The sequence below is a fragment of the Mytilus trossulus genome, unplaced genomic scaffold (genome assembly GCF_036588685.1).
Source record: "Mytilus trossulus isolate FHL-02 unplaced genomic scaffold, PNRI_Mtr1.1.1.hap1 h1tg001225l__unscaffolded, whole genome shotgun sequence".
Lineage (NCBI taxonomy): Eukaryota > Metazoa > Mollusca > Bivalvia > Mytilida > Mytilidae > Mytilus > Mytilus trossulus.
This window is the reverse complement of record NW_026963720.1, coordinates 1-20,602: the sequence shown is the minus strand read 5'-3', so window position 1 is coordinate 20,602 and position 20,602 is coordinate 1. Positions and strand designations below refer to the sequence as shown.

At 38.7% G+C, this 20,602-nt stretch overlaps 2 protein-coding genes and 2 pseudogenes across 2 annotated transcripts; all 4 read left to right on the top strand.

Moving 5' to 3' along the window:
• The first annotated feature begins 524 nt into the window (after positions 1-524).
• On the top strand, positions 525-2,799 carry LOC134703937 (NADH-ubiquinone oxidoreductase chain 4-like; annotated as a pseudogene).
• A 12,935-nt stretch (positions 2,800-15,734) lies between these two features.
• On the top strand, positions 15,735-17,042 carry LOC134703940 (cytochrome b-like). The gene is given in 1 exon segment (XM_063563523.1): positions 15,735-17,042. A coding segment is annotated over 1 exon segment (1,308 nt).
• Positions 17,043-17,044: 2 nt separating this feature from the next.
• Positions 17,045-17,773, top strand: LOC134703939 (cytochrome c oxidase subunit 2-like). Its single transcript, XM_063563522.1, is given in 1 exon segment — positions 17,045-17,773. A coding segment is annotated over 1 exon segment (729 nt).
• Positions 17,774-17,990: 217 nt separating this feature from the next.
• On the top strand, positions 17,991-19,148 carry LOC134703938 (NADH-ubiquinone oxidoreductase chain 1-like; annotated as a pseudogene).
• Positions 19,149-20,602: the final 1,454 nt, after the last annotated feature.

The following is a 20,602-nucleotide window of genomic DNA, read 5'->3' as shown; positions in this document are numbered from 1 at the left end:
TTTTGTGTGGTGCTGTGCTCGGGTGTGTTTATGTTTCAAGAAATTAGGGTGTTCCAACAAAGGTCCTTTTTTTTCTTTTTTCCTTTGTGCGTAGTTATAGTTGTCTGAATGCTGTGTATGCTAGCTGAAACTAATCGGGCGCCATTTGATTTTGTGGAAGGAGAGTCGGAATTAGTGTCAGGATACAACGTGGAGTACAGCGGAGGGGGGTTTGCAGTTATATTTATTGCGGAGTACTCTAGTATTCTTCTCAGAAGGGTTATAAGGGCGGCGATATTTTTCGGGGGAAATGAAGCGTTGATCGGGGTCTTTATGATGGCTTTTGCGGTCTTCTTTGTGGTTATTCGTGCTTCTTTACCTCGTTTACGTTATGATAAGTTAATGAGTTTGTGTTGGACTGTTCTTCTATGTGTCATACTTATGGCTAGTGTGTGTGTAGTAGTTCTAGTTAGGGTGTATGTAAGATAATATAAACTAGTATAATTCATTTACACTGAATGTGTCAGATAAAGTCTGTCTTACTTATGGTTAAAAGGTTGGCAATTAGACTTATTGCATTGATTATTATAAAAAACCTAAATATGAGTGTCATTGGGTTAAGCGTTCTAACTATTCTAAGTATGGGCGCCACAAGAGTCGCGATAGGGGGGGTAGAGTTGAACGGGTTGTACACCACAGACTTTGTAATAGGGTTAATGGTTTACACTAACTCTATTTGTAGCAATTCTTTCCTACCTAAGGAGGGTTAAGATCCACCGGAAAGCAAGATTTAATTTAATAATTATCAGAATCAGCCTAATTTTAGTGATAAGATTCAGGGTGAGGAGGTTCTTTCTTTTTTTTTTTTTTTTTGAAAGTGTGCTAGCCCCTCTGTTGTTATTAATTGTAGGCTGAGGCTATCAGCCAGAGCGTTTACAGGCAGGGGGGTATATAGTAATCTATACGGTGTTCGGATCTCTTTTTTTCTTATGGGGGGTAAGAGAACTCTATATTAGAGGGTTGAGGAGGAGGATAAGTTCTGTGGTAAGGCTAGTAAAAAAAAAGGGGAATGAGATTGTGATGGCTATACATTCTAGGGTTTCTTATCAAGCTACCAATATATCCATTTCACCTGTGACTACCTAAGGCTCACGTAGAGGCCCCAGTAGCCGGTTCGATGCTATTGGCCGGGGTGGTACTAAAATTAGGAGGGTACGGGCTGCTTCGATTTATAATAGTTATACAAATAAGGCTTAGAAGCGTTTTTTTTTTGTGCTGCTACTAGTGGTGAACTTGGCAGGAGGTGTCTACGCAGGATTAGCGTGTGTACGGCAAGTGGACCTAAAATGTTTGGTAGCATATTCCTCTGTAGCGCATATGAGGCTTGTGCTATTAGGAGTGCTTAGCAACACGGTATTAGGGGTAGTGGGGGCCATTATTATTATGATCGGGCATGGGTTGTGTTCATCAGGTTTGTTCAGGTATGTGAATGCTATCTATAAGATGAGGCACTCGCGTCTGCTAGTAATAAATAAAGGGGGCTTGTTAGTCTGCCCAAGTCTAGTCTTAATGTGTTTCCTGTTAAGATCAAGCAACATAGCAGCCCCTCCTAGTCTAAACTTATTTGGGGAAATCCTCGTTTTCGGCGTGGGAGGGTGAATAAGTGGAGTGTTCCTGCTTATCCTGGGTCTGATAAGCTTTATTAGGGCATGTTTTAGACTAATACCTATATGGAAGTTGTTGTCACGGGAAGGGGGTGTCACACAGGGAGTCCTTAAACTTGAGAAGAGTTTGTGATGTTTTTGTTCTGGCGGCTCATTGGATACCGCTGAACTTTATGTTTATGTTTATACCCTAAACAATGAATCGTAATCCTTATTCTCGTTACTATGTACCAGGTCCAAGTCCGTGGCCCTTTTTTGTGGCTATCTCGGCAAACGGAATAGCGGTAGGGTTAATTTTGTGACTGCATCGAACTCCCAGATTTCTATTAATAGGAATGAGGTTGGGGTGTTATACTATTGAGAACTTTTAGATGATGGCGAGACTTAATTCGTGAGGGAGATATTGGGTTTCATACTCGCTTCGTAATCAAGAGATTTCGTGATGGAGTTGCCCTTTTTTATTCTGTCTGAAGTAATGTTCTTCTTTTCTTTTTTTTTGGACTTTCTTCCATAATGCCTTAAGACCCTCGTGTGAACTAGGGATGCGATGACCCCCCTCCAGGGATCCGCACGCCAAACCCGTCGTCGACAAGGCTGTTCGAGACAGGTCTTTTAATTAGGAGGGGGTTATTCGTAACTCAAGCCCATAAGAGAATGCGTTTGAAGGATTATGATGTTGGGCCATTTATTGGCCTAGTGGTAACAATTTTATGTGGGACTGTGTTCTTCCTAGTGCAACTTCGAGAATACTACTGAAACTCCATACACTATTGCAGATAGGGTGTATGGAAGAGTGTTTTATTTACTAACTGGGTTTCATGGAATGCACGTAGTTGTGGGGACTCTTTGACTAATGGTGAGGTTAGTCCGACTATGGCGTGGGGAGTTTTCCAGTCAACGGCACTTTGGTTTTGAGGCTTGCATTTGGTACTGACACTTCGTAGATGTGGTATGGGTAGCATTATGATGTTTAGTATATGTGTGGTTTGGAGGATGGTTATACATGTGGTGGTTCAAAATATGAGACGGGGACGTCTATACGTTTAAGTACCCAGACGCAAAGCCTTCGTGGTATGCGTACATTCAAGAAGAGCATGCTCCGTCCTGATATAAGATTCCCTGACCATTTTAAAAGGTTAAAAATAGGAGTCATACAGACTAGTTAAACAGTTTTGATTTGAAATCAAGTACCAAAGCGATTCCAAGCGCTTACTAGTCTGAGTAAAGTAGTCTAATTAAGGACAGAAGACCTATGATTTTCAAGTGTTATAAGTAACCTTTACTTGAAATGGTAAGCTTTGTGGTAAGACCTATAAAATTAGTGAGATTAGGGGTAATATTGATCGGGACAATTCTTAGGGTTAGAAGAGAAGAGATAGTAGGGGTGTGACTCGGTTTAGAGCTAAATCTGTATGGATTTCTTGTAATTATAAACCCTGATGGTCACTATAGTCCTGAGCCCCTGTGTAAAATATTTTGTGGTACAAAGAACGGGGTCAATTCTGATACTAGTGGGTTTTGTAACCTTGATAGAGCAGCACGTAGTGAGAGGGCTGGTGATAAGGGGGGCGGGTACAGTGTTAAAATCTGGCGTTTTCCCGCTACATTCGTGGGTCCCTTCAATTATTAAGAACAGCAGAATGGTTTAGCAAGAGGGTTAATATTAACTTGGCAAAAAGTCGCCCCCCCTTGTCTTTTTATCAATAATTATACCCTCTAAGGGGTTGTGAGTAGTAATTGTATTGATAGCTGGAATTGGGGCAGTAGGGGGCCTTAACCAGAATTCAGTACGAGTAATAAGCGCGTACTCGTCGTTTGTGCATACATCATGAATGCTGTTAGGGCTCACATGGTCAAGAGTAGTCTTTGTAGGGTATTTTGCAGTTTACTCGCTGTCGGTAGGGCTGTTTTTTTATGGGTGCTCAATAATAAACAAAACAAGAATGGGCGGTCAGATTAGTAGAGCCGCGAGGGGTATAGGGTTACTGATACTGATGGGGATGCCTCCTTTCCTTGGCTTTCTAGCGAAAGTATTGGTGTTTCTAATGAGAGGAAGGGCTGTAATCGTGGCTTGTATTATAGGTTCAGTAATCAGGCTAAAATTCTACATTGACTTTTTTTATAGGATAGTAATAAAAAGGTTAGTAGACAAAAACAAAGCAGAATTCAAGATTATGTGGAGGATAGTGATCGGGGCTAACCTAGCAGGGGGGGCATTGATCTTGGTGAGATTTATTTAGAAACTGCTTTTAGGCCAGGGGCGTTTTGATTTCGGCTCAAAAAGAGTGGGTAAAACCACAAAAGTATGATAAAAAGGTAATTTAAAATAAAATATTTTGTTTCAAACATAACTATAGGTAGTTGTTACCTCCTTTTTGTAGAATGGTACTTTAAAAAAAAGGATTGGTTTGCATCTAATTATTAAGCCTAGGTTTTCATTCTTAAGTGAGGAAGTTAATTAACATAATAGGGCTGCTAACTTTGTTATAAATGGCTTGTACCATTTTTCCTTATAAAAAAGTAGTTTAATTTAAGAACGATAGGTTGTGGGGCTATTAGTGGTGTCAACCCTTTTTTAGCTAGATATAGTTTAAAATAAAATATTGGCTTTGGGAGCTAAAGACACTTCCATAAGTTTTCTAGAAGAATGGTTATGGGGTTAAGAGTTGCGTTTGTCTGCATTGTGTCTTTTTTGTTTACGGGGTTATTTATGCTACTAAGGGAAAAGCGGGGTCTAGACCGAGAAAAGTGCAGTCCATATGAGTGTGGATTTGAGCCTATTGGAAGAGCTCGGAGGCCCTTTTCTATCCGATTCTTTCTAGTAGCAGTTTTGTTCGTCGTGTTTGATGTAGAGGTAGTGCTGTTAATACCTTTTGCCTACATGTTCTTTTACGGTAAGAGAGTGTTAGGGATTTTGTCCTCAAGGGGTTTCCTTCTTATCTTGTTTGGGGGTCTCTACCACGAATATCGTGAGGGGTCTTTGGAATGAGTAGGTTAATACTAGAAGTGGCATTTATGCGAAACGAATTTTGATGAGAGGTGATTGTAAGAGGCTTACTTTTGCTGTTGGAAGTGTATTGTGTGTACCTGTGGTTTTCACGTCGAGAGTGCTTCTTAAGGAAGTATGGGACCAATGAAAGTTCTCAAGGATCTAATAGAAGGTTTGAAAAGGCATATCTTACTATAGCGTATAGGGAAAAAAATATTAAGAGGCTAAAATCTAGTGCGGCTCTAAGGGCTAATAAGGCTAGATGATTGGCTTCTAAGTAAGGATAAATAAAATGATAAAAATACTAAAAAAGGAAGAAGTAGGGGGTTATGGAGAAGTGGAGTCCTGGTGACGTCGATGGCTGTGATCAACAAATCACAAAGATATTGGAACCCTTTATCTGTATAGCGGAGTCTGAGGAGGGTTGTTTGGAGCAAGGTTGAGGTTAATGATCCGAATGCAACTGGGGCATCCTGGAGCAGTGTTCTTAAAAAGAGATTGATTCTATAATGTGGTGGTTACAACGCATGCCTTAATAATAATTTTTTTTGCTGTGATACCTATCTTAATTGGAGCTTTCGGTAATTGGTTGATTCCTCTGCTAGTAGGAGGTAAAGATATAATTTACCCGCGAATAAACAACTTAAGTTATTGACTATCTCCTAATGCACTATATTTACTAATACTGTCCTTTAGAACGGATAAAGGAGTTGGTGCTGGATGAACTATTTACCCCCCTTTATCTGTGTACCCCTATCATAGGGGCCCTAGGATGGATGTTCTTATTGTGTCACTACATCTAGCTGGGCTCAGCTCTCTAGTGGGGGCTATTAACTTTGCTAGGACCAATAAAAATATGCCAGTGTTAGAAATGAAAGGAGAACGAGCGGAGCTTTATGTTTTAAGGATTAGAGTTACTGCAGTTCTTTTAATTATTTCAATTCCGGTTCTAGGAGGGGGCATCACAATAATCTTGTTTGACCGAAACTTTAACACAACTTTTTTCGATCCCGCAGGAGGGGGGGACCCCGTTTTGTTCCAACATTTGTTTTGATTTTTTGGGCATCCGGAAGTGTATATTCTTATTCTACCTGCCTTTGGTGTGATATCAAAAGTAATTATGCATTGCTCTGGAAAAGAAGCGGTTTTTGGTCTAATTGGGATAGTATACGCAATAATCGGAATTGGAGGGTTAGGGTGTATGGTGTGGGCTCACCACATGTTTACCGTAGGTCTTAATGTTGATACTCGAGGCTATTTTTCTACCGCAACTATAGTAATCGCTGTTCCAACAGGGGTGAAAGTATTCAGATGACTGGCAACTATAGCAGGAAGAAAATTCAAAATAAAGCCTGCCGCCTACTGAAGTACTGGGTTTCTGTTTTTATTCACCGTGGGAGGGCTAACAGGGGTCTTACTGTCTAGGGCTTCTATGGATGTGTCTCTACACGACACATATTATGTGGTGGCTCATTTCCATTATGTGCTAAGAATAGGGGCGGTGTTTGGGGTGTTCTGTGGTCTTAACCATTGGTTGCCAAATTTTGTTGGAGTATGCTTTAATAAGAAATGGAGGAAAGCCCATTTTATAGCAATATTTTTTGGGGTAAATACTACCTTCTTTCCTCAGCATTTCTTAGGCCTAAGAGGAATGCCTCGACGGTATATAGACTACGCTGATATTTATGCTCACTGACATTGGGTGTCTTCTTATGGGTCCGCTGTGTCTTTTGGGTCTCTAATATATTTTAAGTTCCTTCTATGAGAGGCTCTAGTAAGCCAGCGAGGGGTTGTATTTAGTGGGGGTTTATGTGGTGAAATAGACTGAGCAGGTACCCGAGACCTTTATCCAGGAAGGAAGCATGTTTATAGCCAATTGCCATTTGTGTGAACTAACCCTTATAACACGTGTATCACTTATATTTATAAGAAATCGCGTAATCAATAATTTAAAGTCATGTTAATAGATGTTTTTTCTAGATTTGATGCTCACAGCTATAACTTAATTTGGTTGTCTATGCCGTTATGGTTGCTGTCTTCTATAGTGCCAATAACCGTGCTATTTAGAGACGTGTACACTAAGGGTAGAAGTACGAGCTCTTTTCGGAGTTTGGTGCTATCCTTTACTTATTCGATGATTCGATTGAACGGAAAGGGACTAAAGCTATCTGGGTTTCCTCTAGTAATAAGGGGTCTGTTCATGATAATTCTGATACTAAATCTGTCTGGAAACTTTCCATTCTTTTTCCCTGTAAGAGGGCAGTTTGTGTTCGGGTTCTCCTTTGCTTTGTCTATTTGAACTTGTTTAGTTTTATCTAGTCTTTTATGCAGATTTGAGCAGGGGTTGATGAGTCTCGTTCCAACAGGTTGCCCGTTAATCCTTGTGCCTTTTATAGTAGTGGTTGAGCTAATTAGTGGCATACTTCGCCCTTTAACATTAGTTTTACGTCTGACACTAAATCTGGGAGCTGGTAAAGTAATTCTAACTATATGCAGGAGAGAGTTAGTAGTTAGCTGGTTAAATAGCAGAAGGCTGCTTACAGGAGTTGGGGGTATTAAAGGGTTAATAATGGGCGGAGGTGTTTTTGGAGCCGCTGAAGTTGCAATCGCGTGTATTCAGTGTTATATTTTTTGTGTCTTATTGTGTCTCTATACGGAGGATCATAGAAGGTAGGTAGTTTTAAAAGCTTTGCTGAAGCGACGGCCTTGTAAGTCGTAGAAAACTATGTGTTTTAAAGCTATGATTTGAATAAAATTCCTAGGAGTTTTCTTAATAAGTATAGGCTGTTTTGTAATCTTCCGTATAAACAAACACCTTTTGTGTTTATTTGTAGGGCTTGAAATAATAAGACTAGGCTTATTGTTTGTAACCCATGTGTTTCTAATAAATCAGTTTTGGTTAATTTTACTAATTCTATGTTTAGCTGTTTGCGAAGCCAGAATTTGCTTGGCCCTTCTGGTTATGGTGATGCGACTATGCGGAGACGATTTGATGTCAAGGTTACTAAGAGATGGCTCGTAAAAATAGTATCATACAATTAAAAAGTAACTTAGGGTTACTTTTACTGATTCTGATTGGATACTTATTTATTCTTAGAGGGAGGACCTTTGGAAAAGCTTATTTATTGGAAGTTACTGTTTGAGAGAGTAATTGTCTCTCATTTAGCTTCAGAGTTCTACTAGATAGCGTAAGAATAGTCTTTGTTGGGACGGTTTTGGTAATTAGAGGAAGTGTAGCAACCTACTGCAAGTGGTATATAGCTGGAGAGCCATACTACAAGCGGTTTATGGGATTAGTATGGTTGTTTGTGCTGTCTATAGTGTTTATAATCTTAGTTCCTAATTTAGTAATACTTTTAATTGGTTGAGACGGGCTAGGGCTCACCTCATTCCTATTAGTGGCTTATTACCAGAACAATAAGAGGTTATCTGCGGCTATGTTGACAGCTTTGACTAATCGAATTGGGGATGTTTTTGTACTTTTTAGAGTTTCTATTTTTTTAAGAGAAGGGGGGTGGTTAATTTATATATACCACCCAGTGCAGACATGGGTTAATTTAGGGTTTGTGGTAGTTCTTGCAGGTATAACTAAAAGCGCACAAATGCCGTTTTGCGCATGGCTACCTGCTGCCATGGCGGCACCCACACCGGTCTCCTCTTTGGTGCATTCTTCGACATTGGTGACAGCTGGGGTTTATTTGATTCTTCGCTCTTTTTATATTATCAGAGCTAATCCCTTTGTGACTCAAATACTTATAGTCTTAAGACTATTTACTCTAATATTAGCGGGGTCAAGGGCTGTGTTTGCGTTTGACCTAAAAAAGGTAATCGCACTCTCGACTTTGAGGCAGTTAAGGTTAATAATATTCTCGATTTCAATCCTTCTTCCGTCTGTAGCTTTTTTTCATTTAGTAACCCATGCGGTATTTAAAGCTTTGTTGTTTCTAGGCGCAGGGGGTGTTATTCATAGAAACCAAAGAATCCAAGATATCCGGGGGTTAAGAAGCTTGTGGCAAGGATTACCGGTAAGAATGGGTGCAATAACGGTTGCAATTGTGTCCTTGAGAGGGGCCCCGTTTATAAGAGGGTTTTTCTCTAAAGACCTAATAATTGAGCTAAGAATGATAGACAGAAGAATAACTTATGGGTGCTATTTATTAGAGCTAACAGGTTTAATCTTCACTTCTTTTTATAGGGCACGGATTGTATTTAGAGTAATACTTGGGTCTAATTACGTTAATAGCAGAAGTTTGCGGATTAATGAGCACTTAAATATACAAACTCCTTTTCTTAGCCTGTATATTGGGGCTATTATCTTAGGAGGGGTATTAGGGAGGAAAATAGAGAGGTTTGGGTTTGTAGTAGTTCTTGAGAAATATGAGAGAGTCAGAGTATTTCTTATTCCCTTTGTAGGGTTAATTTTGTGATGAGGAGTGCTTAGAAAATTAGGGTCTAAGCCTTGGTCGTCAGCCAAACTATTAAGATTCTTTTTGAGAATGTGGCTCATAGAGAGGCTAACCTCCCACCCCAGAAAAATGGCCTTCTTTAAGGGGTCCAGGATGGTAGCTCAAAGTCTGGATCAAGGTTGACTAGAGCTATTGGGCCCTCAAGGTGCCCATAAGGGACTAGGTCAACTCAGCTGTTTGAATGAAATTGTTCAGAAAAATTATTTTACCTACCAGCTGGTAGTATGAGGGCTGGTGGTAGCGGGGGGCGTAAGCTTAATTATGTTTATATAATGAGAGTTATAGTCATATGTGTAATTTTGATGGCTGTGTTTTCGATTGTCTTAATTGCCAAGCAACCTATTTCTTTAGGGCTAGTGCTATTGAGGGGGTCTATAATTGCATGTGTGGAGGTTGCACTGGAGGTTAGAAGGTTGTTAGGGTTCTTATTGTTCCTAACTTACGTTAGGGGTGTAATAGTCCTGTTCTTGTATGTTTTAAGGATCTACCCCAATGAAGTGTATCGTTTTAATCTAGAGTTTATGGTTCTCGTCAGAAGGTGTTGTGCCAGAGCGGTCCTTATGGGTCTTATGAATTACGAGTACAGAGAAATTAGCGGGTCTTTGTTTCTAAGTTTCATGGCTGAAAGAAGCGGGTTAAGGTTATATATCCTAATAGCTGGTGTGTTACTGTTTGTAATATTAGTGGTGTCGTATTTGTGCATAAAAACCATGGTGCCTTTACGAAGAGTAAAATAAACCTAAAATAGAAGATACAGTAGCTTAATTAAAGCGTCTCATTGAAAATGAGGAAGATGGATACTTTAGTACCTTGTGTCAAATCTGTAGGAGGGTTTGATTATGGCCCTAAATTTATGGGCAAAATGCTTCTCATGATTCTAAATGCGGGCTTGAACAAATTAAGTGCAAGTTCAACATCAGTGGGGAAAATTGGTTAATAAAGGAAACTTTAACCCAGCTTTTTGACAAATTCGGGGTCAATTGATGAATGCCAGCAGCCGCGGTTAGATTCAGTTCGAATATAAATTTAAGCGGATTGGTTAGAGTCAATGTTGTGTTATAAAACTATAAAAAAACTATAGGTGCAGTGTAATGTTAACGGTTTTTTGTGGTTATATTCCTAAAGTTTTAGTGAGCTTCTAACGAATCTATGAAGTGAAACCAGGATTAGATACCCTGTTATCCATAGTTTAAAACAAAAGTTCCTCTTAACTAAACATTTGGTTGTCAAAGAGAAATAAATAGGCGGTGTCTGAGATAGAAAACAGGGGATCCTGGGTGTTAAAGGATAACCCACCTACATTTGAGCCTTGTCTTATTAGTGCGTGTGTATGGTTGTTTACTCTAATATGGTGAGTGTCCGGGTAAAATTTTTGGTTATTACTGAAGCTAACTCTTATTTTACTTGCTGAGTTCGGTAAGGTAAGTTACTTTTAGTTAGGTGCAGCTACTAGAATTGGCTATATGCCCATGTAGCACAACTTCAAAAATAATTCAGATTGACATGCAGCTTATGACAAGGTTAATCTGGGATACAGATGTAACTTAAGCAATAATTCAAAGATTGAGCTACTAAAAGGTAGCTCAACTAAGTAGACAAATAAGATAAGAAAACTTGCCTTTGAAGAAGGACTTGTAAGTAAGGGTTAAAAATAAAATTACCCTGAATACAATCAGATGAGTACTAATCGCCCGTCGCTCGCGGGGAAACCTGTGAAAAGTCGTAACAAGGTAGCAGTAACGGAAGTTGCTGCTAGGCTATAATATGCATATATAGTAAATAATATTATATTTGCCTTCCAAGCAAAAGTTCTAATGAAATTAGTGTATGCTGGCCAAATAGTTTAAGCTAAAACGTTGAGCTGTTAATTCAAAATCGCAGTAATTTGCTTTGGCTTGCTTAAGTAGTTTAGGGAAAACATAAGATTTTCATTCTTAAGTCAGATAGTATTTCTCTTAAGTTGTGCTTAGTAGTTAATGTTAATATAACTGAGAACTGCAAATTCTCCATAGTCTAGTTAGGCCTAAGCTTAGTGCCACGTGGGGGATGATCCAGTTGCTTTGATGAAGCAAAGTTCAAAAGTAGTTTTTTGGCACTTAGAACTTCGAAGCGTTATAAAGAAAAATTGTAGTAAGTAGGGCTTTGATTCCTAAAGAAAAAGTTAATCTTCTTCTTCATAAATAAGTTAAAAGTAGTTAATATATAACTTAGAATTGTCAGTTCTAGATTCCTCTTACTGAGGCTTTTTATAATTTATCTTTTTTAAAGAGACGTGCATAATTGTTTTGTGAAAAGTGCACTTGAATTAAAATAGTATAAATAAATTTTAGTACCTTTTGCATAAGGGTTTTTCAAGACAAGTTTAAGAATTTAATTTTCCCGAATAAAAGAGAGTTATTTTTTTGAGTTAAGAAATCGTGGCAGAGATTTAATTAAACTAAAGAATAGCGGCTAGATACTATTCGCGCTTTTAGATATCTGGTTGGCTTAAAAAGATGTGTAAGCATTTTCCTTAACTATTTAAGGGGTAAAATTTTTTGGGTTAAGCTGAAAAATACTAAAATTGATGTTAAAAAAAAATTGGGTTTCTATAGGCTTTAAACTGGCTATTAGATATTAGTGTATTTTAACTAAAACCAGATGGGGAAAAAAGATTAATTGGGTTATTCATTTACTTTAAAATAAGCCTATGGTTGTAGGACCAGTGACTATGATAAAAACGAGTAAAAATATTATTTATTTGGTATTACTATTTTGTTTTACCTTAAAAAACTAAAGGCTAAATAAAAGTTTTTAAACGAATTCGGCAAACTAAACTTCTCGACTGTTTAACAAAAACATTTCCTTTTGATGTAAGTAAAAGGTAGTCCCTGCCCAGTGCAACTAGAGTAATGTTTGTTGTAAACGGCGGCGTTAACGTGAGCGTCCTAAGGTAGCGCGATAATTTGCCTTTCAATTGAAGGATGGTATGAAAGGGTTAACGAAGAAGGTGCTGTGTCTGAAAATTTAATTTAAACTAACTTTAAGGTGAAGAGGCCTTTATGTAAAAGAAGGACGACAAGACCCTATGAAGCTTTATCTTAATTGGAGTTTTTGGCTCTTATACGATTTTGATGGGAGATCAGTGAAAATAAGTCTTTCACTATTATATAAATCTAACTCGTATTTCCTAACTTTATATGTGTGGCTAGCTACTCTAGGGATAACAGCGCAATTTCTCCCGAAAGATGGTATTGGAGGGGAAGATTGCGACCTCGATGTTGGCTTTAGATATCCTAGAGGCGTAGAAGCTTCTAATGGTGGGTCTGTTCGCCCTTTAAAATCTAACATGAGCTGAGTTCAGAACGGCTGTGAGCTAGTTCAGTTTCTATCCTCTTTTAAAAATGAGCTAATTTTGTACGAAAGGACTTTTTCGCTAAAGCAACGCTTTGCCCTGGCTCTGTCATTGCTTAAATAATGCTACGCAATAAACTGATTAGTTTATAAAAAGGGTTGCCTTTTATGAAGCTGAAGGCCAATTAGTGGCGGTAGGGCGTGTCGTTGGTTCTTGTTAAAATTAGTATTGCTATTTTATTAAAAAATAGGGTTAAAACGGGTTGCAAATTAGGTAAAAAATAAAACAGTCTATTAATGCAGCCAAAAAGCAGCAATCACCCACCTAAAGAATAAAACAAGGGTTCTAAAAAGGCGGTGTGTAATGGATTTGTGCTAGTAACAGACAAAAAAAAACCAAACACTGTGGAAACCCTTAAGAATGAGGTTTTATAGTGTACCGCATTTCCTGTTACCGGCCGGTACAGTGACCGCAAGGCCTGTTCTCCTGTCCTTTTACACGGAAACCCTGTTGCTGATGCATGTAAAAAGCCCTTAGTTAAGATAACTTATAAGTCAAAGTAAAACTTAATTTTACTTGACATTGTGTATTTTATTGAAAATCTAGTTGCGAATGCCCATACCTGTCCAAACTTGTTTTAGATTATGCTTTACAACCTGTTGTAGATAAGGTTTTGAACCCTTTACAGTGAGTAAGCATTTTTCAGAGTCATGTGAGACTTAACCTAATTAGTGGTAGAAAAAAACAAACTTAAACCTAAATTCTAAAGCTATTTGCTTCCTGTGGTTAATTGTAAACTGCAGGAGAAATGGATCTAAGGTGTTAATTTTTTTCGTTTGCCCTAATTTTGGTTGCTCATGTGATTTTTTGGGGTTTGAAAACTAGACTATCTGTATCTTAAAATCAAAAAATAAATAGAAATCAAGTCATATGAAAGTTCCCAAAGCGTAATTCATGGGTCACTTAAAGTCTAAGCAAAAAAGTAAATCAAAAATAAAATAAAATCAAAATGACACACTAATGCCTGGGGGGGCTGATCTGGAGGGGAGGAAATAGGAAAGCAGGTTAAATAGAGGTGACAAAAATGTGGTGTGCAGCAACAAAATGAAGCTAAATAAAATTGTGAAACGTAGAAGCGTGAGCTTGTAAACAAGGTTGTGAGCGTCTTAAAAAGTAAGTGTTAACAATAGTATGTAATATTAACACGCCTAAAAGGGGGTTAGGTGGGTTATAAACTTACAAAGACTACAAGTGATGAAGTTTATGTCTGGTCCTGAGGTCCCTTTTAAGTGAGTTAGTTTCGTATAAAAGGTTTTTAAGCAAAGCAATGTTCTGTCACAGATCTGAGTGCTATAGACAATATTGTATAGGGCCTTTTTATGTAAATAAACGTGGCGTTAGGCTGTTAAATGTGCTGGTTATAGGATGGTTACATAGCAATAATTACTATATTTGCCTTCTGGGCAAAAATTTTAATGAAATTAGTGTACGCTGGGTGAATAAATTAAGCTAGAATGTTGAGCTGTTAATTGAAAATCCCAGTAATTTGCTTAGGGTATAAGATTCTTATTCTCAAGCCAGATAGCCTGTCTCTTAAGTTGTGTTTAGTTGCTAATGTTAATATAACTGAGAGCTACAAATTCTTCCTAGCTTAGTTGTACGTGGGGGGATGGCCCAGTTGCTTTGATGAAGCTAAGCTCAAAAGTAGTTTATTGCTCTGAGGTGTTATAAAGAAGTATTATAGTACGTAGGACTTTGATTCCTAAAGAAAAAGTTAAAGCTTTTCTTTATAAACAATTTAAGAGGAGTTAATTAGTTTTAGGCTCATCTCACTGAGGTTTTTTAGAATTTATCTTTCTAAAGAAATGCACACGATTGCCTCATAAAAAGCTTACTTGAAGTAAAGTGGGGCAAATAAATTTTAGTACTTCTTGCATAAGGGTAAAGCGAAGAGGCCTGTGTGTAAAAGAAGAGCAACAAGACCCTGCGAAGCTTTATTTTAATTGAAGTTTTTGGGTTTGTTAACCCAAAAGCTTATGCATAGCTTTAAGGTCTCTTTTAAGCGAGCGAGTTTTTAGCTAAAGCAATACTTTGTGACGGATCTGTAATGACATAAATAATATTGTATAATAGGCTGATTAACTTATAAAAAGGGTTCTTTTTATGTAAATGAGTGTGTTGCTTAGTGATAGATTGTTGAATGTGTTGGGCACTAGAGAGGCTGTATGAGAGTGGCTTAGGCAGGGGTTTGCTGCAAAAAAAGGCTTACTGTTAAGGGGTGTGTGAGATGGTTTTTTTTCATATAAAAACTGAGTGTTTAGAATAGACGTTGGAGGAGGGGACTTATGTCAGGGCGGAGGGGGTGACACTGTTAGGGTGCTCCCATTACCTGAAACTATTTCAGCTGTTGGAGATGCTGTTGTGAATGGTGTCGCTGAAGTTGTTCCTGATAATCAGGAGGAAGGGGGCCCCCATGCTGAGGGTGGCTATGTTCCTTTAGAAGAACAAATAGCTGTTGTGGAGCCTGAAGTCCCAGCTAATGTCTGTCAGCCAGTCGAGCAGAGAAATGTGGTTGTAAGTGAAGAAGACAGTGTTCCTGATGTTAGTAAAGACGGGGTCAGTAGTTATTAATGCTCATAGTTAAAGTTTATTGGTGTATTAATAGTTATAATTTATTAAAATAATCCATAAGATAAGCAAAATTACAGTTAATTCGTTTATTGTTAGGCTGTTATGGTCTATTTAAAAACTGGTCAATACGGGTCTCCTTACACCTAATTAACTTGGTTTTAGTGTATGCTTGAAAGGCTACAAAGCCTTTGCGGGGAGTAAGCATTCTTCAGGACCACATGAGATTCAACCTAATTATTGGCAGAGAAAGTGGTGAATTTGACCCTTAAATTCTAAGTTACTTGGGCTCTATAGCTAATTGTAAGCTGTAGGATAATGGGGATTTGAGACGTTTATTTCCTCATTTACCCCAGCTCTGGTTGCTCATGTGGTTTTCGGTTCGAAAACGAGGCGTGTATCTTAAAAATAAAAAAATTTTTGAAGCGTAAGTTGTTGGTCGCTTTAAGTCTAATTAAAAATAAAGTAAAAATGGAGCAAAAACAAAGTTGGACACTTAACACTTTGGGTGTCTTCAGAGGTGTAAAAAGGGGGGTCCAAGCTTATGTGTACTCATAAAAAAATGCGGTGTGCGGGGGGTTTGTGCCTGTATATATAACAAAAATTCATGAGGTGGCCGAGGAAGAGGTGGTGAGCTGTAAACTCATAAACAAGGTGTAGGCCTTTCTTATGAGATGGTTGGTAACAATACTGTGAATAATATTAACACGCCTAAGAGGGTTGGTCCGTGACGAAGTACTAATAAGTTGGTGAAGATTATGAATGACAGGTTCTATGATTTGCCTTGTCCTGTAAACTTAAACGCTTGGTGAAGGTTTGGCTCTATACTAGGCTTGTGCCTAATTATCCAACTTCTAAGGGGTCTTTTATTGTCAACTCATTATACTGCTCATGAAGACATGGCATTCGATTCTGTAGTACATATTATGCGTAATGTGGAAAAAGGATGAATGTTGCGTAATATTCATGCAAATGGGTCCTCTATGTTTTTTATCTGTATTTATGCGCACATTGCTCGTGGGCTGTATTATGGGTCTTATTTAGATAAGACAGTGTGGTATTTTGGGGTGCATTTGTTTTTGTTAACTATGGCGGAGGCTTTCCTCGGTTACACTTTGCCTTGGGGGCAAATGTCATATTGGGGGGCTACTGTTATTACTAATATACTTAGAGTGATCCCCGTAGTAGGAGAGAGTATGCTCCGCTATGTATGAGGGGGTTGGACCGTGTGTAATGCAACTCTAAAGCGGTTTTATACTTTACACTTTCTCTTACCGTTTGTGATAGTGGCGGTTGTTTTTTTACACCTGTTTTTTTTACATGAGAAAGGGAGTAATAACCCTTTGGGTATTGAAAGAGGTACTATGTGTGTGCCCTTCCACCCCTTCTATACTATTAAAGATCTTTTTGGTTATGTTTGCTTTAGGTTCTTTTTTATATATTTAGTGTGTGTGGATCCTGAGCTGTTAGGGAATCATTTAAACTATTGGCCTGCTAATCCTATAAAAACGCCAATCCATGTTCAGCCTGAGTGGTATTTTATGTTTGCTTATGCAATCCTTCGTTCAATTCCTCATAAAGCGGGGGGGGTATATGTTATGTTTTTGTCGATTGTAGTATTATACCTAATTCCTAGTCTTCACAGAGGTAAGTATCGAAGTTTATGTTTTTACCCGTTTAATCAAGTAGTGTTTTGAGTGTTGGTTGGTAGGTTTATTAGGTTAACATGGATTGGTGCTCGCCCAGTGCGGGAGCCTTATATCATTTTGGGGCAGTGTCTTTCAGTCATTTATTTCTCTAGGTTGTTATTAAACCCTCTTTCTTTGTGGGTGTGGGACAAGCTGCTTGAATACCCTAAATTCTGTAGGAGTCGTCCTGTAGACCTGAAATGGTTTAAGTTTTTAGCTTATTTCAAGTTATTAAAATTAGTAAATCGCGAAAGTAGCGCACGTGAGTGGGCTAATAAGTGTAGAAAAATATAAATATGTCTTTTTACGGGAGTCGATATTTTGGTGATATTGTCCATGGGGAACTAGGGAAAGACCTGTTCCGGTACCATGGTTTTGTGATGATAGTAGCAGTGGCTGTGTTGGTCTTTGTTATATATATAGGATGCGTAATCCTTCTTACTAAATTTTCTTATCGCCATTTCTTGAACCGTCAACGATTAGAATTTTGATGGACTATTGTGCCAATGTTGATGTTAGTAGGGTTGTGGTTTCCTTCTATAATTAACCTATATTATATAGAAGAAGTAAAACGGCCCCGGTGAAATTTTAAGGCGATTGGGAAACAATGGTACTGATCTTACGAATTTTGTCGCAATTTAGACACTCCAAGCTCTAGAGAAAGCGCTGAAAGAATTTCGTGTTATACAATTGATTCTTACATAGAAGACCAGCAGGAGACATTTAGAAAAGGAGGGTATCGTTTGTTGGATGTTGATAACCGGATGGTGGCTCCAGCAGATGTGCAAATAACTGCTTTTGTAAGAAGGTCTGATGTGCTCCATTCGTTTGCACTCCCTAAGTTACTAATTAAAGTAGATGCCATCCCAGGTCGAATTAATCGGCTTCCTATAAAAGCTTCCCAGTGTAGAATTATTTACGGGCAGTGTTCTGAAATTTGCGGGGTTAACCATAGATTTATACCGATTGTGATTGAGTTTATTCCTGAGAAATATTTTGTCATATGGTTGGAAGCTCTTAACTAAAATAAAAAATAAGCTAAAGCTTTTAAGAAGCGTTAAACTTTTAATTTAATGAACTTGTACAATGGGCAAGTAGCTTTTAGTGATAAGGTGGTCTAATATTAGGATATAGGGCTCATGCCCCTAAGGCGCCGTGAGTAGTGGCTCTTATCTTTGTGAGAGCTGGCAGAGCTAATGCGTTTGATTTAGGATCAATTCATAAGTATATATACTTGCTTTCATGGCACAAGCTGGCAGACCTAATGCATACGATTTAAGCTCGTCTTATAAGATATACTCTTGTTTGTGTGTGAATTACAAAGCTAAGCCCAGTCTCATTATGGTTAGTGTCGAGTGTCTATTTAAGACTCTAAGGAGAGTAGCTGTTTTCTTTGGAGCCTCTATCCTATTAAGCCTTTGTCAAGTGTCAGCGGACTCTTTTACTCCCTTGGGGTCGACTAAGGCTGCACTGGTGGACTGAGTAGGCGTGGTTGTTGGTGTTATCCCTTTTGTAGGGGTGCTTCTCGCTGTGGGCTTCTATACTTTGTTGGAACGTAAAATTTTGGCTATCATTATAATCCGAAAGGGTCCATCCAAGGTGAGTTATATAGGGATCTTGCAGCCTTTTAGTGACGCAGGTAAGTTGTTATGTAAAGAGTTTATTGTGCCTACACGTGCTAACGTAGGGCCCTTCATTTTGGCTCCTGCACTAATATTAACTATCAGTTTACTTGGATGGCTTTTATACCCGTATAAGTCGGCTGAAGTGTTTTATGTTTTCGGGGTGATTCTGTTTATAGTTATTACTAGAGTCAGGGTTTACGGGGTAATAATATCCGGATGGGCTTCTAACTCTAAATACTCTTTGCTAGGTGCAGTTCGTGCGATGGCGCAAAGAATTTCTTATGAGATCCCTATAGGATTTATCTTCTTTTGTGTGGTGCTGTGCTCGGGTGTGTTTATGTTTCAAGAAATTAGGGTGTTCCAACAAAGGTCCTTTTTTTTCTTTTTTCCTTTGTGCGTAGTTATAGTTGTCTGAATGCTGTGTATGCTAGCTGAAACTAATCGGGCGCCATTTGATTTTGTGGAAGGAGAGTCGGAATTAGTGTCAGGATACAACGTGGAGTACAGCGGAGGGGGGTTTGCAGTTATATTTATTGCGGAGTACTCTAGTATTCTTCTCAGAAGGGTTATAAGGGCGGCGATATTTTTCGGGGGAAATGAAGCGTTGATCGGGGTCTTTATGATGGCTTTTGCGGTCTTCTTTGTGGTTATTCGTGCTTCTTTACCTCGTTTACGTTATGATAAGTTAATGAGTTTGTGTTGGACTGTTCTTCTATGTGTCATACTTATGGCTAGTGTGTGTGTAGTAGTTCTAGTTAGGGTGTATGTAAGATAATATAAACTAGTATAATTCATTTACACTGAATGTGTCAGATAAAGTCTGTCTTACTTATGGTTAAAAGGTTGGCAATTAGACTTATTGCATTGATTATTATAAAAAACCTAAATATGAGTGTCATTGGGTTAAGCGTTCTAACTATTCTAAGTATGGGCGCCACAAGAGTCGCGATAGGGGGGGTAGAGTTGAACGGGTTGTACACCACAGACTTTGTAATAGGGTTAATGGTTACACTAACTCTATTTGTAGCAATTCTTTCCTACCTAAGGAGGGTTAAGATCCACCGGAAAGCAAGATTTAATTTAATAATTATCAGAATCAGCCTAATTTTAGTGATAAGATTCAGGGTGAGGAGGTTCTTTCTTTTTTTTTTTTTTTTTGAAAGTGTGCTAGCCCCTCTGTTGTTATTAATTGTAGGCTGAGGCTATCAGCCAGAGCGTTTACAGGCAGGGGGGTATATAGTAATCTATACGGTGTTCGGATCTCTTTTTTTCTTATGGGGGGTAAGAGAACTCTATATTAGAGGGTTGAGGAGGAGGATAAGTTCTGTGGTAAGGCTAGTAAAAAAAAGGGGAATGAGATTGTGATGGCTATACATTCTAGGGTTTCTTATCAAGCTACCAATATATCCATTTCACCTGTGACTACCTAAGGCTCACGTAGAGGCCCCAGTAGCCGGTTCGATGCTATTGGCCGGGGTGGTACTAAAATTAGGAGGGTACGGGCTGCTTCGATTTATAATAGTTATACAAATAAGGCTTAGAAGCGTTTTTTTGTGCTGCTACTAGTGGTGAACTTGGCAGGAGGTGTCTACGCAGGATTAGCGTGTGTACGGCAAGTGGACCTAAAATGTTTGGTAGCATATTCCTCTGTAGCGCATATGAGGCTTGTGCTATTAGGAGTGCTTAGCAACACGGTATTAGGGGTAGTGGGGGCCATTATTATTATGATCGGGCATGGGGTTGTGTTCATCAGGTTTGTTCAGGTATGTGAATGCTATCTATAAGATGAGGCACTCGCGTCTGCTAGTAATAAATAAAGGGGGCTTGTTAGTCTGCCCAAGTCTAGTCTTAATGTGTTTCCTGTTAAGATCAAGCAACATAGCAGCCCCTCCTAGTCTAAACTTATTTGGGGAAATCCTCGTTTTCGGCGTGGGAGGGTGAATAAGTGGAGTGTTCCTGCTTATCCTGGGTCTGATAAGCTTTATTAGGGCATGTTTTAGACTATACCTATATGGAAGTTGTTGTCACGGGAAGGGGGTGTCACACAGGGAGTCCTTAAACTTGAGAAGAGTTTGTGATGTTTTTGTTCTGGCGGCTCATTGGATACCGCTGAACTTTATGTTTATGTTTATACCCTAAACAATGAATCGTAATCCTTATTCTCGTTACTATGTACCAGGTCCAAGTCCGTGGCCCTTTTTTGTGGCTATCTCGGCAAACGGAATAGCG